We start from the raw sequence: 17,728 nt of genomic DNA on the forward strand, positions 1-17,728 counted from the left end.
GTGGCGACTCCACTGGGGATAGTGAAGGAAATATTCGTGCTTGTAGGTAACCAAAATAGCCGAAGGGTGAAACGATCCTACCCCACGTTTATTTCCCCATCAAGTTGGGACGACCTGAAAATCAGCATATTAATGTGAACGGGCAGAACCGCATAACGAATCTTGGCTCCCTCAGGGAGTTTGGACTAAGGATACCCATCGCCAACCGGGGGGTGCATACGCTTCGAATGTTGTCCACTCGGCACTTTCGCTAGTAGTACACCCGTCCCAAACCCAATCGCTCGCCCATTAGGTCCCTCTCATTGGTGCATGCCCCCTTGGCTTACATCGTGATTGGCCTCTTGGGCGAAATTCGTATGTTGAAGGCACTACCTCGACCGGGGCATGTGTTGGATCTGCGATAGAAGCGGTACCAAGCCAGGCGCAAATACTACCCATAGAAGTCTATCATAAACTACATGACATATTATTATTGCCTCATGATGTAATGTTAGTTATGTGTAGCGAAATATATGATTGTGTGTGACAAACAACGTTAGAAAACCAACGACCTTAAAAATTCCCCAAACATCCATAAACCAATTGGCCAAAGAGTTATACCAAAATACGTGTTCCGCAAACCCGAACGATCGCCACAAAAATAAGCGACACTCGGGATGGCCCGTAACGAATCCCACAAACGACGCACAACGCGTAAAGGACGTTATTAGGCAAGCACGCAAAATCAAAGTCGCATAAACAAAAAGTAGACGCAAACAGAAAACGAGAACCAGCAAGGGACGCATTTTCAACGCCCCTGGCTGGGCGCCAAAATTTCTAACGCCCTACGCTGGGCGCTGAAGTTGCTGCCTGGCCTTTTTGTCAGGCGCAGCAGCCTCGGTGCCCGCACATGAAGAAAATACGTAGCAAAAAAACTTTTCGTGAATTTTTTTTTGCTACGAGGGCGTATGAAAAAGCACTCGATTCTAAAAGCGACTTATAAAAAATAAATAACTCTTTGTGCCGTTGTTAGGCCTCATACGACGACAATGCTCGACATCAAAACCGAACATGCTAATAACTATGAATGTCACACGAGCAAGTGTTTCGAAAATCCAAAGAATGACCAAAAGAAAAAAACCAAAAAGTGTACCAACAAAAGAAAGAGCGAAAAAAACCAATAGAGGGAGTCAAAAGTCTAGACTAAGTAATGCTTGAAACTTTGGGGCGTAAACTTTAGCTTATCTCATGCATAGGACTGGTCCTGCCACTTGGTGCCGATCTGGAAATCAAAGGTTAGTGCGTCTCGAAGATACATCACCAACACCAGGTTTAGTGACTCCAAGCTCCGTCCGTCATCCCTCATTTCAAGGATCTCCGTTTCCCCAACCTCGATTCGCACCCTCAAACATGTCCATCGAAGAATTGCGAGACCAGATGGTCCAAATGACCCAACTTATGAGCCAAATGAAAATGGAAAACGAAGCCTTAGCAGCTGCGCAAGCCAAAAATGACCTCGATAACGAGAAGAGGATTGAAAAAATGGTCCTACAGCAAACCATGGGGAGCAAGTACTTTTCCCTCGATCCTGAACCTTTTCCTGGCAAACTACCAGAAAAGTTTAGTTCATCTGACTTACCAAAGTTTAAAGCCACGGACAATCCCCGTGATCATCTATTGAGCTTTGTGAATGCCATGAACTTGAAAGGCGTGGACAAGTCCATGTATTTACCTGCCTTTCCTTTGTCCTTGGAACCTATGACGCTCAAATGGTACTACCACCAGGACCCTAAGCTCTTCCCCACTTGGGAAGACTTTGTCAATGTCTTCATCAAGCAATACTCGTCGAACATGGATTTTCAAGTCACCATGCGCGAGCTGGAAGTTCTCTTCCAAAAGAAAAATGAAGGTTTCACAACCTACTTTGCTAGATGGAGGGACCAGGCGGCCCAACTAATCAATAGGCCTCCCGAAACAGAATTGGTCCAAAAATTCATTGACAACCTGGACCCGGCTTATAGACAACACCTTAGGTACTTGGGACTTGACCCTTTCAAAAGAGTTTATGATGTGGGAATAAAGATCGAGGATGACCTCGCAAAAACAATACAAAGTAAGCCCGCATACAAAAGCAACGCCTACAACAGGGGTAACACATCCCAAGCACAAGAAGTCCATGCCGTAGAAGAGACTCCCGCCCGAAGAAGCCCTGGAAGATGGGCCCGAGATCGAAAGTTTGCCCCACTCGGGTCAACTTTGGTACAAGCCTTTGAAAGACTAACCAATCAAGGAAAGTTGAGGCCTCTAGGCACCACCCGTGACCCTCCTGTCAAGAGAAAATATTGGGTCGAAGGTACTTACTGCAAATTCCATCAAGGAAATGGGCATGACACTGAAAACTGCTGGAATCTAAAAAACACGATCCAGGACATGATAGAGGATGAAGTGATACCTCTCCCTAACGTTGGCAAACTCAATAACAACAAGAGCCCACTCGGCTCTTGTCACATCTCTCTCGACCAACCAAAAAATGAGAACTTCGACCCTACGGTGTACATTACACCCCAAGGAGCGCCACTCGCTGTGGTCCCTATGGATCGAATCGAGAGAGAAGTGTGCGGTGTGTGGGATGATGATGCTGAAGATATCTACCTATATCAAGTATTGGGCCAGGACCTCTTTACTGAAACTTGTCCCGGGTATGCTCTCATTGACACCACCCCTCAGGAACCCGAAGTCGACAATCTCACCCGATCCAGAAGGATATACCAACCGGATATTCGCCCACCTCCCATGGACGATATCCCAGTCAGACAAACTCTTGAGAATGGACGGCACACCACCGTCGCAGAAGTCATTGAAAATCCTCTCTTGAAGCAACTAAAAAGAACTAAGGCCGAGATTACCATCTGGGATCTCATGTGTACTTCGAAGGAGCATCGCGAAAAACTTATTCGCTCACTTGACCTCATCTCAGTGCCTACAGATATCACGCCTGACTCATTGGTTAACCACGTCACGAGAGATGCTGGAGAAAAGGCCATAGTTTTTACTGACAAAGACCTGCCCAAAGAGGGGGGTTCCCACAATAAAGCCCTCTATCTAGTGGTTGGATGCAAGGGACAAAACATCCCCCTAGCGCTCGTAGATAATGGTTCGGCAGTTAACGTTTTCCCATTGCGAACCGCCCATTGCTTGGGGCTAGGAAATGATGACTTCCAAACCTCCACGCAAGGAGTACGAGCTTATGATAACTCTCGAAGGCCTGTGTTGGGAAAGATCAACCTTACAATACAAACCGGGCCTGTGGCACGCACCACGGAGTTTCAAATAATCGACATCAAGCCCACTTTCAACCTCCTCTTGGGGCGACCTTGGCTCTATGACTTAGGAGGTGTGGCTTCTACCCTGCACCAAATGGTTAAACTTAACCATAACAGAGTGATTCTGGAAATCCGCGCCCCTCCTCTCGACATCAGTTGTACTATGGTTGGAACGGCCGAAACTGCAGACGACCTTTATGGGTTTCAAATGGATGAAGCAATCCAGTTCATCGAAGACTATGATCCAGAATTCCTAGACCCGCACGCATCCCGAGTCATCCCTAGAATGCTGTTAGCTCAAGGTTATTTCCCAGGAACCCCATTGGGCATAAGGAAGAAGGAATGCACGTTTCATCCTTTACCCAACAAATCTACTCCCTTTGGCCTAGGCTATGAACCAACGGAGGAAGATATTGCTGACCGCTTGTCTGGGCTACGCCTTAACAAGGCCAAACAAACCACCCTCTTTCCCCCGTATCAAAGAACCCTTAACGGAATGTTCGTTCGGGAAGGAGAAGAACACCCATGCTGTGATTTCCCTGAACCCTTCGTTCAGGATGGCTTGCTAAAACCCGGATTTGAAATTCTCCATGACTGCCACACTGTGGATGAGGCACCCCACCTCACCAAGACCAAAACAGCTGAAATATTGGACAACCAGGCTCTATGGACATTGTTCAACGAATCGAGGCCTATGGATGACGAGACTGTGATGACTACCCTAGCTTTACAAGATGAAGGTTTCGATCCAACCCGGTTAATCTCTCCTGCGTCAACACTAGAAGAGGCCGAGAACGGATGGGTGAAAACATGTCAGTGGGTCAACACAAAAGGAATAGAATTCAAGATGAGTACCGGTGAAGGACCACAGTTTTACGAGACTAAACCCAAGGCTTGAGCCATATAGAGCACCTTAGTAAAAAGCGCCTAGTAGTTCTTTAGATTGATAGAAAAAATAAAGGCTTTAGATGGTCCTAAGACCCCTTAGAATATAGGTTAATTTTATTTCAGTGTGTTTTCCTTACTTTCCAAATTAATAAAGGCGTAAGATTTTTCCTAAAAAACTTTTATTCTAACACTAAATAAGCACCAAACGTACTTGCAAATACAAAAACAAAGGGGCGGCCCACTCTAGGCCCAAATAACAAGGCCCACTCGGTCTTGAAATCGTGACATCGAAACTCATCAAAACAAAATCCCAAAGAAAGCCATACTATCATATTGCCACAACATAAGGGTCTAACCCATGCAACCCAAAGAAATCAAAAAGGAAATCAAATTCAAAATGTTGCTCAAAAAAAATACATCCATAAAATAGAACACCATCATTCCCAGCCCATGCCTCAGACCACTCAAAAGCCTACACAAAGATCTTCATATCTTCCACACACTAACCCCATTCTCAAAACCGTTTCGAGTCACGAATAGAAAAAATTAATCTGGACAAAAATGCGTCTCACGCTAACAGTAAAAAAAGCCTCCGAAATAGCCTCAAAATTGATTTTAATACGAGTAAAAAGCAAAGCACAAAACAAAGAGAAAAGAAATAAATGCAAGAACATGTGAAGCAAAGCGTCAAAAACGACCGCCCAATCTTTGACGTCCCAGTCTGGGAGTTGAAACTCTCTGCCTGTCTAAACTTTTCAGAAGTGCTCGTCATTTTATCCGCACATAACGGAAAAATAACGAACACTTGGGGGGTACAACACATATTCAAACATGCGTACCGAAAAAATAGCCGTACAAAAAAACACATGGAATTTCATTTTTATGTACAGATACGCGGCTTACGGCAAAAAAAAAAAGAAAAAGACAGGAGACTAAAATAATGATAATACTTCACTCATTTTACCAATTAAATAATATGTTTCCACCTCAGGGCATATCTATTAAAATTCGGCATCCTAGAATTTATTCTAGCCAGAACTACGCGCGACCTGATTCTAAGTTAAAAAACATTTAACAAAGATACGTAGGCAATCCTATTTATGGATTCGGTCCAATCAAGTAAAAAACATATATACATTGTGCAAAAGTGTTAGTCATATATAAAAAAAAAAAAAAAGGGAGAAGCAAAAAAGAAAGTAAAAATAAAATACGCCTTTGATAAGAAGGAAAACAAAAGTACTAAGAAGGAAAAAACAAACACAACTGAAATAAATAAAGGGCACCTACACCCTAGCAAGAACTACACTACTCTAGTTCTTCCGGATCATCAAATAAAGTCTTGTAGAGGGCAATGTTCGCAGGGTCCACCCCCACAGTTTTCTGCGCTGCCTCTATATCAATCTCCATAAGAACAGGCTCCTGGACACTAACTTCCAAAGATGCCAAGGCTTCAGAAACATTCTCAATTTGAATAGCTATAGCCCGCTCAGCCTCAAGGGCACAGACAATGGTGGGGGAAGGATTATCGACATCAACTGGATTAGTCACTGTTTCTACTGGCGGCTGAGCCTTCCTAACCCATACATTGTTCCGGCGACGATCTCCGCGAGAGCTTGCATTTCTTTTAGCAACGGCAGGCCCCTTCATGTTAGGCATCTTCTTAGGCCTAGAACTGGAACGGGGAGGAACTTCCTTTCGCTTTCGATCAGGACGAGCTTTCACAGTCTTAATACCATGGGTGCGAGGATTGGCAGAATCCCGACCCTCATATCTAACCCGAATACGAGGTATTAAAAGCTCAGCCGACTCCCCATTTCGAGCCTCGGTCCTCACTGCTTTATCATCGGAACTCATACACAACTTGTAGTTTTCAGAAAGACCCACAAAGCCATTTCTAGCCACGGCCCAACGCGGGAGACCATCATAATACTTAGCCCATGCTTGAACCCGTGCTTGTGAAAAGGCCGCTACTTTAGGTGGTACCGTATCAGAAAAGGGGATAGTCTACCTTAAGCCGTATTGACGCATGACTCGGTAAGGAAAGATATAAATGGGCCGAGATAGCCCCAACAAAGAAACATAAACCGACACATCAGAACCCCCCGTCATAGTAGTCAAACCCCACCACGGTACCACCCACTTAATAGAACAGATACCATGAGTAAAAAAGGAAGCCCACTCGGCCTCGTCCTGGCCTCGGTGCAAATACTTTCGGTTACCCAAGGCTATAGGGCGATAAAGTTTAGGATCGGCAGGAGTTTCTAAAATCCTAAGTCGTTCCATGAGCCAAATCTGCAAAAAACAGGTACGATCAAATCAAAAAAAATAAGAAACACGGGACATGGGGCGCAGTTTCAACGCCCAGGACCAGGCGCCAAAAATTCTAACGCCCAGTCCTGGGCACAGAAACTCAGCTCCAGGCAGGACGAGTATAAAATATGCAAAAAAAACATATATGTGCGCAAAGAAAAGATCGATTACCTGCAGCAATAGGGGGCTCCCCTTAAAATATTCAGATTTAGCATTCTTCTTCAACTCATCAGCACTCAGTAAGGTCTCGGCGACAACCAACAGCATAATAGAATAGCAACTTTCCAACTGGCTAATCAAGGGGATCAACCTTATGTCACCGAACTCACCATTGTTATTCGACAACAAATAATGATTCAACAAACAAAACACAAGGGCTCGAATGTTCAATTTCTGTTCGGTCATATTTTATTAGGCCTAAAGTGATGTTTTACAAGCTTTGCCAAATTAACCTCATCACCTACAACAGACTTAGCAAGCATGTTAGCGTCTAGTCCTAGGAAAGCCCCCATGGTTGTGTTACCCTCTTCAATAGTGCCAGGGGTGGCAGGAGTAGCATTAGTAGGATAACCAAGGATCGCAGCAAATTCATCTGGCAAATGACATATTTCGTTGCTCCGAAAGACAAAAACATGAAGATCGGAATCCCAAAAGCTCAGGGCTGCTTACAGAAAGTTATAATCAACATTGATTTGTTGTAAGCCTAAAAGTGCCTCTAAGTGGTATTCTTTCAACAAAGCCTTTTCTGTAGGAGTAAGGGCTCTTAGCCAACGCCTAACAGCTCGTTGGAGTGAGAAGGGAGGAATCGACATGACAAAAGCAAGGAGGAATTAAAAAGCTAAGCAACTACAAGAGAGAAGAAAATTGAGAGTGATGGAAAAGAGGGACGTATCTAGCCCCTATATATAGCTGAAGACATCAAGTGACATCCTGATCCCATTCGGAAACTCGTTAAGAAATCCGAAAACCAAAAATCGCCAGGAAAAGACTTTCAGCGCCCACGGCTGGGCGCCGAAATGATTAACGCCTGGCCTTGGGCGCTGAAAATGCATCCCAAGGCCCGTATCTCACAAAACGCGGAACAGGAAAGGACTTAAAACCGTGTCGGTAGACACGAGGCCCTATTGCAATCAAGATCAAGCCCAAAAGCACCTTTAGCACCCAAATAGTAAAAATGAATGTTAAAACTTGGTCGAAACTTAGACTCGTCCCAAGGAATATATATGTACACTTTTCAAAACGAATATAAGCAAAAAAAATATCAAGGTCATTCTTCGAAACACCAAAAAATATTATTAAGTCGTTGTTTTCTCGAAATAAAAAATGTTTGTTTGTCAAAGGATTAATCTGGGCCAAGCTAAGCTTGATATTATTGAAGAATAAACTTCGTCGCCTGGAAAATGAAGTCGCACTCTACGACTTCGCCAAAAGAACATACCACTATAAAGGTCTCTCGCACATACGAGCACGACCCCAAACATGATTAAAGGATGTTATAAAATACGTACCTCTCTTGGCAAGAAATGACCATCAAGCCCGAATGCTTGGGGGCTCGAAAAAATATACTCCAACAAAGAGTGTACGAAGTCAAAATCATATTCCCGGACTACTCCATACACAGTCCCATGTTTGGATAATCTCAAAAGAAAAAAAAACGGATTCCGACCTCAGAGTAAAGGTCGCCGTTGATACTTGTACATGGTCCTCTGATCAAAGACCAAGCGGTGGCAAAAATCGAGCCGTAAAGACTAGCTCGAAACCACAAAAGAAGACAACCACAAGACAAAGGTCCGTCTAAGCCCGTTGTCATCCCACATTCAGGTTACAACTAAATCCGAGCATCCCTCGAAAGAATTCGCTCTTGCGAGAATGAATAAAAGAAATTCTCAAAAGAAATCACGATGAACAAAAAATAGGGACTTGCCCACCACAATCGGGCAAGATCGCGCCACGAACCGCGCAAGTTCCAAATCGAAAAAATGAATTCAGGGACGTCCACCCTCAGCGGACAGGGCTCGCCCACCCTCAGCAGGCGGGTCTGCGTCACTAGCCGCGCAGGTCCTCAGTTTTCGAAAAATAGAATCTTCAAAAAGCAAAAATGAAACAGGCTCGCCATCTTCAGCCGGCGGGGTCTACGTCAGAAACTTCGTAGGTCCTTATTTTCAAAAAAGCACAAACAAATTTCAAAATAGATTCGTCCACTTCTATCGGACGGGGTGTCCACCCTTAGCGGACAGGTTCGCCATCTTTAGCCGGCGGGGTCTACGTCACAAATCGCGTAGGTCCTTATTTTCAAATTTCAAAACAGATTCGTCCACTTCTACTGGACGGGGTGTCCACCCTTAGCGGACAGGCTCGCCATCTTTAGCCGGCGGGGTCTGCGCCACTAACCGCGCAGGTCCTTAGTCGCTGCAGCGATAACTTTTTCTGATTTTCCCTTTTTCCAAAAAATTAAAGGATTGGTTTTCCGTTTTCCAGAAAAGAACGATGTGAGTAGTTTTCCTTTTTTCCAAAAATTAAAGGATTGGTTTTCCGTTTTTCCAAAAAGAACGATGTGCTGGATTTTCCTTCGTTTTACGTTCCATAAAAACAAGGGGGTTTTCTCGTTTAGCTAACCTTGAAAATGAGAATCTTTAAAAACATTTTTATCTCGTGATTGGGCTCGGCCAGGCCCAGTTACACTTTATAGCTTTGATTTCGAAAACATCTGTAGCTACTCCCAATGACAAAGTGAGGGAGTTTCTACGCATCTTTAGATACTTCCAATGACAAAGTGAGGGAGTTTCTATACTATCCGTTGATAAATCCCAATGACACGTGAGGGATATGTCGACACTTCAAGTGATGACCCTTAAGTCAAATGTTATCACTGGGGGGCTCGTGAGACCCTCGCAAAACAGGTCACCATGGCTTGTGTGACGCACTCCGTCTAATACTTTGACCATCGTCTTACTCCAAGACTCAGTCAAAGTGGGGGCTAATTGTAGACACCTACTTTTGTCCCCATTCCCGAAAGGGAAGGTTCGATGATGAGAACATAAATCTCCACTTGGCAACGCATCTCCTATAAAATAACGAATCTCAATCACCCTTTTCATTTCACCCGAAACCTGCTATTTATAGAAACCTGCAATTTATGGAAACCTGCTAAAAATAGTAACTGCCGTAATGGGTAGTTGTTAAGAGTGGCAAGTCATAAAAGATAGAAACTTGTCAGAATTAGGTGTTGCACTCCAACATAAATCCTAAATGAGATAGAAATTGCAAAAGGAATCCTATTCCTAATATGATTCGAAAATAAGAGTTACGTATTAATTAAAATCCTAACGAGCCTAGAGTTCGTAACGGGCCCAGACGCATTCCGTCATAAAGTTAATACGCATTAAAAGACTCGAATAAGTCTCAAACACTCCGGATTCTAAGAGTCCAAATCTGACAAAGAAAACGACCCAGACCCTATTTTCAACGCCTGGCTCTGGGCGCCGAAATCTTCGGCGCCCAGCCCTGGGCGCTGAAATTACCTGGTACGTGTTCTCTCCTAATTCTTCTTGGATTAGAGCTCTAAAATTCTATCTTTCCATGAACTCTTTTCTATAAATATAGCCCCAAATTCGACATGAAAAGACACACAATTCATATTCTGAGTATTGACTCCAACCCCTAAGCCTAAGCCTCACGCTGCGAAATTGATCCCGCGTTCTGTCGCAATCGATCCAAAAATCGAACAGAACGTATCCTGTCCCTTGTAGCCGAAGAATTAAGCCCGTAACTTGAGATTCGTTAAATAAAAGGAGAAATAGCAAAGTCAAAGTGGTTAGTTTTCTGAGAACCGTGACGCACCTCTCAAGGGTGCGTCGTAATGTGTCCCTTTTCCATGATTTAATTGCTTTCCTCACCCTTTTATAAACTGTTAAACTAATTAAATCTGATTGTTCTACCACGCCTAATAAAGATAATATTTTGGGAAATTGAACTATCATGCTAGGCCCCTTAAAGCAATCTAAGTCAGATAATCGCGATCGATCTAGTATTATGTGTTGCATATTGTTAAAATCAACTCAGATTAGTTTAATAGTTAACGCATGTCCCTTCAATTATTTATGCTGAGCTAGTAAGGATATCCTGCCTCTGGAGTTATCGACGAGCGAGTACTCCTCTCGGTAGTTACAGTCCCCCGAACCCTCAATCTCTACCCTGCGGGTGTAAGTTGAGAGATCCCCACACCAGGGATCACAAGGGAACCTATGGCCGTCGTGGTCAAACATAATTGCACTCCCTTTATGTCACGATAACCGGGTTTTGTCAGTTTTTCTCATTGTCGTTAAAAACTGAATGGCGACTCCTATATTACTAGTCAATTGGGTGTAAACTCACAGGAAATCCAATTACACTTGATTTGACAAAAAGAAACGTCACACCCACGAGGGACGAGGTCACGCATTAGCCTCGTGCTTTTTCGACCCCCTCACAGTTTCCAATCCTTATTCTCATCTAGTTTGGTCAATTTATGCACATCTAAGGCTCGTTTTGGTTGTTATAGGTCATATGTACCCTAAAATGTCATTTTCGCTCCCAACTTTCACAAAACGAACCTAAGTAAACATTCTAAAATTTACATGTTTAATATGATTATTTTAAGGTTAATAAGACTCAATCCAAGGTATTTATGCACATCTAAAGCTTGTTTGGGTCATTATAGGTCATATGTAGCCTAAAAAGTCATTTTTGCTCCCAACTTTCACAAGACGAACCTAAGTAAACATTCTAAACCATTTACCCGTTTAATTTGATTAGTTTAAGGTTTATAAGACTCATTCGAAGCTATTTATGCACATCTAAAGTTTGTTTGGGTCGTTATAGGTCATATGTAGCTTAAAATGACATTTTCGCTCCCAACTATCCCAAAATATACCTAAGGACTCATTCTTAACCATTTACATGTTTCATATTATTAGTTTAAGGTTTTTCATATTCATAGATGACTATATATGCACATCGAAAGCTCGTTTAAGGTGTTATAGGTCATATGTAGCCTAAAATGACATTTCCCAACTTTCACAAAACGAACCTAAGTAAACATTATAAACGATTTACATGTTTAATATGATTAGTTTAAGGTTATAAGACTCATTTCAAGATATTTATGCACATCTAAAGCTCGTTTGGGTCGTTATAGGTCATATGTAGCCTACATTGGCATTTTTGCTCCGAACTTTCACATAACGAACCCAATTAACCAATATAGGAATTCTTAAGCGTTTACATATTTAATACACTTAGTATTAGGTTGTAAATGCTCATTCTCGTCTACTTTGGTCAAGTTATGCATATTTAAGATCGTTATAGGACATATATTTACTAGAAAAGTTGCTTTCGCTCCCAGTTTTCAACTAATCTTATATTTAACTTAATTTTATTTATTGGTTTGCATGTTGTTCTTTTAAAGGTTTTCAATACTCCAAGGGAGAGACCCTTACCAAAGAGGAGATGCATGAAGTTCTAGACAAGCGGGCTACTTACTTCACCGATTGTGAAATACCCTCGTTGTAAATAGAACAAGCTAGTAGTTATCCGTGACACTAAAATTACTTTGTTATTTATTGATTTAATTACATTTGAATTAATGTTGTTATATTATTGTAAACTTAAACTTTATCTAATTTTTGAGAAATTACAAGGTGATGTTTGATGACAGAGTCTGCTATAAATTAACATGTATTTCACAGGCTAAGAAATTATATTGCAGAATTTTTTTTAAAATAAAAAAATAATCACAAAGATGGCGCTTGTTGGTAATATGCGCCACCTTTGACATTTACAAGTGTGGCGCTTATTACCAACAAGTGCCACCTTTGTAAATGTCAAAGGTGGCGTTTATTTCCAACAAGAGTCACCTTTGACATTTACAAATGTGGCGCTTGTGGGTAATAAGCGCCACCTTTGTGATTTTCCCAAATGTGATCAGGCCATGTGATGCATTTGTAAAGCGCTACCTATACCCCTATTTTAAGAGGCATCTTTGATGTTTTTTCTACTAGTGTAGATTCATATATTTGAGAGGGAAATGAGTTAGTTTGACAAACCTGTTGAACATTTTTCATTTCTGAATTCGATTTGTTGCGAACAATTGCGAACATTTTCCATTTCAGTAATGAAATTTTGATTTTTTCCGTTGTGGTATATTAGTTGTAACAATACAATATGAAGTTTTTTAATCATTCCACACGCATCTCATACATATAAGAATAGTTATACTATTTTCACAGTTACATGTCATCGGTGCTGCCTCTACCGTTTGCCAATCTCTCTTTCTTTCTCTCCCCTCTCTCTACCTATTTTTTACGAGTATTGTTTTATTTCATTCTCTTTCTTGAACACCAATTCTTAAATGTTGTTAAATATTATTTATTCCCTAAAACAGAATAATTAGTAGATTATCTAGTCCTAGGTTTTATGCATTGATTATTATCGTTTTCACCATTTACACTTGTCCATTAATGGCAAAATACCAAGTAAAAAGCTTCCTCTATCAATGATCAAAAAGAGGTAAACACTTTGTTGCTTTCTGTGATTTTCAATAAACACTGAAAATCAATCAATCTGGGTCCAATTTTGATACTAAAATACACCAAAGTGAGATATGATGTCATTTACAAATATAGACAACTCAATGAATATTAATTTTTGGCGGAGTCCTACAAGTTATAGTGGGTATAGCATAAACCATCTTTATGCTTGATAAGTGGAGCAATAAGCCTATGAATAACATGGAATAACACCAGTAGTTTGTATCAGGTAGAATCTGTTCCTTCATCTGCAAAGATAGTAAAATAAACACAATCCTCTCATATCAGAATTCAGTACCTTCTCATATATATCACCATGGCCCAACATTCGATCTTCTGCTTATCATGGTTGATATTATTACTTTCATTCATCGTTCATCTCCGCGCCACAATTGATCAGCAGTCACAATATTTCACCCTCATTAAAAGATCTCTCTCAGGTACTTCCTTATCTGAATGGAGTGCCAAAGGAGAGAGCTCATACTGCAACTATACTGGAATAAGCTGCAATATTCAAGGTCGAGTTATAAAGATAAACCTTGCAGGGCGATCACTAAATGGCTCGTTTCCTCCTGATGTATGTTCTTACTTACCAGAGCTGCAAGTTCTTGATATTAGCAGAAATCATATCGCAGGCAGGTTTCCACATGGTATCACCAATTGCTCCCGTTTGGAAGTGCTGATCATGAATGATTTGTTTCTCAGTGGAAGACTGCCAGACTTTTCCAGCATGAAATCTCTCCAGGTATTGGACTTATCAATGAATAAATTCAGCGGAGATTTCCCATTGTCGATTACAAACCTCACTAATCTTGAGGTTGTAAACTTCAATATGAATGAGGATTTCAACCCTTGGCAACTACCAGAGGAAATCACCCGGTTGAAAAGACTTAAAACGTTAGTCCTCTCAACAACAATACTTGAAGGAAGCATTCTTCCATCCATAGGCAATATGACATCCCTTGTTGATCTTGAACTAAGTGGGAACTTTCTTAAGAGTCATATACCCTCAGAGTTGGGAACGTTGAACAACCTTAAGTATCTCATGCTTTACTATAATGAGCTTAGTGGGAAAATTCCACAAGAGTTGGGGAATCTAACAGAGCTTACGGGGTTGGACATGTCTGTAAACTTACTGACTGGGAGAATTCCAGATTCAATATGCCGTCTTCCTAAACTTCAAATCTTGCAACTTTATAACAACAGCCTTACAGGAGATATTCCAGCTCATCTTGGAAACTCAACTGTCTTGAGCACATTATCTGTCTACCAGAACTTTCTCACAGGCAAAGTTCCCCAAAGTCTTGGGACCACATCAGATATGATTGCCATAGAATTGTCTGAGAATCATTTCTCCGGTGAACTGCCTCCAAATATCTGTAGAGGAGGTAAACTTGTATACTTCCTTGCTCTTTCCAACATGTTCACTGGCGAGATACCTCAAAGTTATGCAGAGTGCACATCACTTGTACGTTTTCGTGTTAGCAACAACCGATTAGTTGGCAATGCACCTGATGGACTTTTTGGTCTCCCTAATGCAAATATCATCGATTTGGCTGACAATCAACTTACTGGAAGAATACCTAGAGCAGTTGCAAATGCAAAGAATATGTCTGAATTCTTTATTCAGAACAACAAAATATCAGGAATTCTGCCACCTGAGATCTCTGGAGCAGTCAATTTGGTGAAAATTGATCTAAGCAACAATTTTCTGTCTGGCCCTATACCCTCTGAACTTGGAATCCTCATGAAGCTAAATCTGTTGCTGTTACAAAACAACAATTTCACTTCATCTATCCCAGAATCTTTGTCCCAGCTGCAGTCACTAAACATTCTTGATCTATCTAATAACCAGTTGACAGGGAACATCCCTGCTAACCTATCTGATCTACTTCCAAACACTATTAATTTGTCACATAATCATCTTTCTGGTCCTATACCTCTCCCGCTAATGAAAGGAAGCTTGGAAGAAAGCTTCTCGGATAATCCACGGCTATGTGTTGAATCACATACAGGTCCATCATATACAAACTTCCCACTCTGCCCACAAACTCAAAAGATGAAGAGATCAATTTGGATATGGATTACATTGGCCTCGGCTATTGTTCTTTTACTAGTTGCAGTTGTAATGTTTCTAAAACGCTGCTTAAGAAATAAAAAATAGATAGGTTTCAATTCATCTTGACACTCTAGTGATGTAAAATCCTTCATGAAATAACAAAAAACAAACCTCCATATTTGGTTAAATACATCCGCAGGTTGATACGTAAAGAAGAATTCATCATAACTGGGCATAACAACAGGCAAATTACATCCGACAAATAGGAGCACCATATGTATGATACTCAAAGTATCCAAATGATTATGCTCAGTTTCCAAAATAAAATACACACTCCATTTTATAAACCGATATGATTGACACCAGACTACAATGTTTTGGTTTTGTCTTAGCCACTTTCTTTTATTCAGATATTTAACAGTTAAAAATGTAAAATAATTTGCATTTACTTTCAAATTTATAACAAACAAACATAGCATAGGTCCTTCATACGTACCTTGGAATGCAAATTGCAAAGTAAATATATCGGTTTTTACTTGTGTAGTTGATAGTGTAATCCGTGATCAATGGTGCCCTGAATATAACGAAGGATGCGCTTTAATGGATATAAATGAGGCTCCCGTGGATCATGCATAAAAAGATACACTCGTTGCACCGCATAGGCAATGTCAGGGCGAGTAAATGTAAGGTACCAGACTGTGGTACTGAGTTGGGTCCGCCATAGGGGACCTGAATCTGCACTAAGCTTTGCATTAGTGTCTATAGGAGGAGTGACAGCAGGCTTACAAGTCTCCATGCCTGCACGTTCCAGAATAGACAGTGAGACCGTATTTAGGATTTGGTTTAAAAATACCATGTTGGCTCCTAGTGATTCGGGGTGAGGGTGGGGCTGGTCTCGTTGGGCTTATTGGTTGAAACCCACGAAGAGGAGGCAGGGTATAGCACTGGTTTCCTGAATTAGAAGTTACCGGATCCAGGCTGAAAGGAATAGGGGATAATGGGCTGCGTTGGTCACTTGCTGTTGGGTTAGTGAGGGGGATTGGGCCTAGGGTTGCAGTGGGCCGTAAGAAATAGGGGTGGGGCGCTGCTGGCTAGTTGGTGAGGAATTAAGGGAACGAGATTGGGCTCTATGAGAGGGAGGAGTGTGTTGGGCTGGGGCTAAAGTATGTAAGTCAGTAGGTTGGTCGTTTACTGTAGCAGGTTGGTCGATTAATTGCCGCGGGTTGGGCGTGGCCAATTTCTCAGGCCCACGGCCCAACCGCGGGGCAGATCCTCCACCGTCACCCATAGGATGAGCGAACGGGCCACCCCTATTTGGGCCAGCAGTTGCTTGTTGTAGCCACATATGAGAGAATAGTGGACTAGGCTCTTGTAAGTCAAGGAATTGAAAGAATAATCATAATCTTTAATTGGCCCAAATTCCGAAAAAGGAAGGTTTTCTCATCAAAGGTGATATGCCTGGAAATAATGATTTTCATATAAGAAAGGTGTAAGAATTTATACCCTCTATGGTTCGTCGGATAGCCTAAAAAAACACATGGGGTGGGCCGAGGGGCAAGTTTATGTGGGGCCGTGGACGATAGATTTGGAAAACATAGACACCAAAAAATCCTAAAGTGGTCATAAGAGGGGATTTTATGGAATAAAACTTCGGCGGAGGTCTTATTATTGAGCTTTTTAGTAGGTAAAATATTAATTAAGTATGTTATCGTTTCTAAAGAATCTACCCAATATGATGGCGGAAGTGAAGCATGAAACAATAGGGTGCAAGACATATTATTTAACGTTTTAATCATGCGTCCAACCTTACCATTTAGTGATGATGTGAGAGGACAAGAAAATCTAAAAACCATACCATTTTTGACACAAAACAATTTAAATGGGTCGTTGTCAAATTCCCTCCTGTGGTCACATTGAAAAATTTAACAGAGCGTTCAAATAGATTTATGACATATTGGCCAAAATTCAAGAAAGACGAAAAGGCTTGAGATTTGTATTGGAGGGGTATTGTCCATACAAAATGGGTAGACTCATCTAAAAGTACTAAATAATATTTATGACCTTTATTATTACAAATAGGAGAAGTCCATAAATCAGCATGAATTATATCAAAAGCAGATGATGTAGAACTTATTGAATTATGAAAACGGCAAACGAGAATGTTTTCCTAATTGACAAGAATCGCAAAAATAATAAGAATCATGGGCCTGATTACATGAAATAAATTGCTTAGTCCTAAGAAAGCTTAAAATTGCTTTGTCCTCCTCCTCAATTTTCACATCTAAACTCGCCAATTGGGTGATCAAGCCATTAAACTTAATTAAAGATGATCTTGTAGTGCATTGCCTTCCTCTATCCCGAGTTAATATAGGTCCTTCTTCAAGAACAACTTGTTGGTCATTGACTTAGATGCGTACATCTTAATCAATTTGTCCAACAATTCTTTCGGATTATTATCCTCTAAAACATTGTACTTGATCTCCGGTGAAAGAGCCAATATGATCGTACTAGTAGCGCGTAGTTACTATATCATTGATGTATAACCATATCCTTAAATGTACTTTGCCAAAATGAGAAATACTTCTTCCTATTAAAATTTTCTA

At 41.3% G+C, this 17,728-nt stretch overlaps 1 protein-coding gene across 1 annotated transcript; it reads left to right on the top strand.

Annotated features, from left to right (window-relative positions):
- Positions 1 to 13,241: 13,241 nt before the first annotated feature.
- On the top strand, positions 13,242 to 15,313 carry LOC110795711 (receptor protein-tyrosine kinase CEPR1). The gene has a single exon (XM_022000727.2). It carries the CDS (start codon positions 13,383 to 13,385, stop codon positions 15,228 to 15,230), a length of 1,848 nt encoding a protein of 615 aa, XP_021856419.2. The 5' UTR covers positions 13,242 to 13,382; the 3' UTR covers positions 15,231 to 15,313.
- Positions 15,314 to 17,728: the final 2,415 nt, after the last annotated feature.

Source organism: Spinacia oleracea, chromosome 6 (genome assembly GCF_020520425.1).
Source record: "Spinacia oleracea cultivar Varoflay chromosome 6, BTI_SOV_V1, whole genome shotgun sequence".
NCBI lineage: Eukaryota > Viridiplantae > Streptophyta > Magnoliopsida > Caryophyllales > Amaranthaceae > Spinacia > Spinacia oleracea.

Bases quoted from the DNA above. Each gene is read 5' to 3' on its own strand.
- LOC110795711 (XM_022000727.2), top strand. From the start codon at position 13,383: ATGGCCCAACATTCGATCTTCTGCTTATCATGGTTGATATTATTACTT.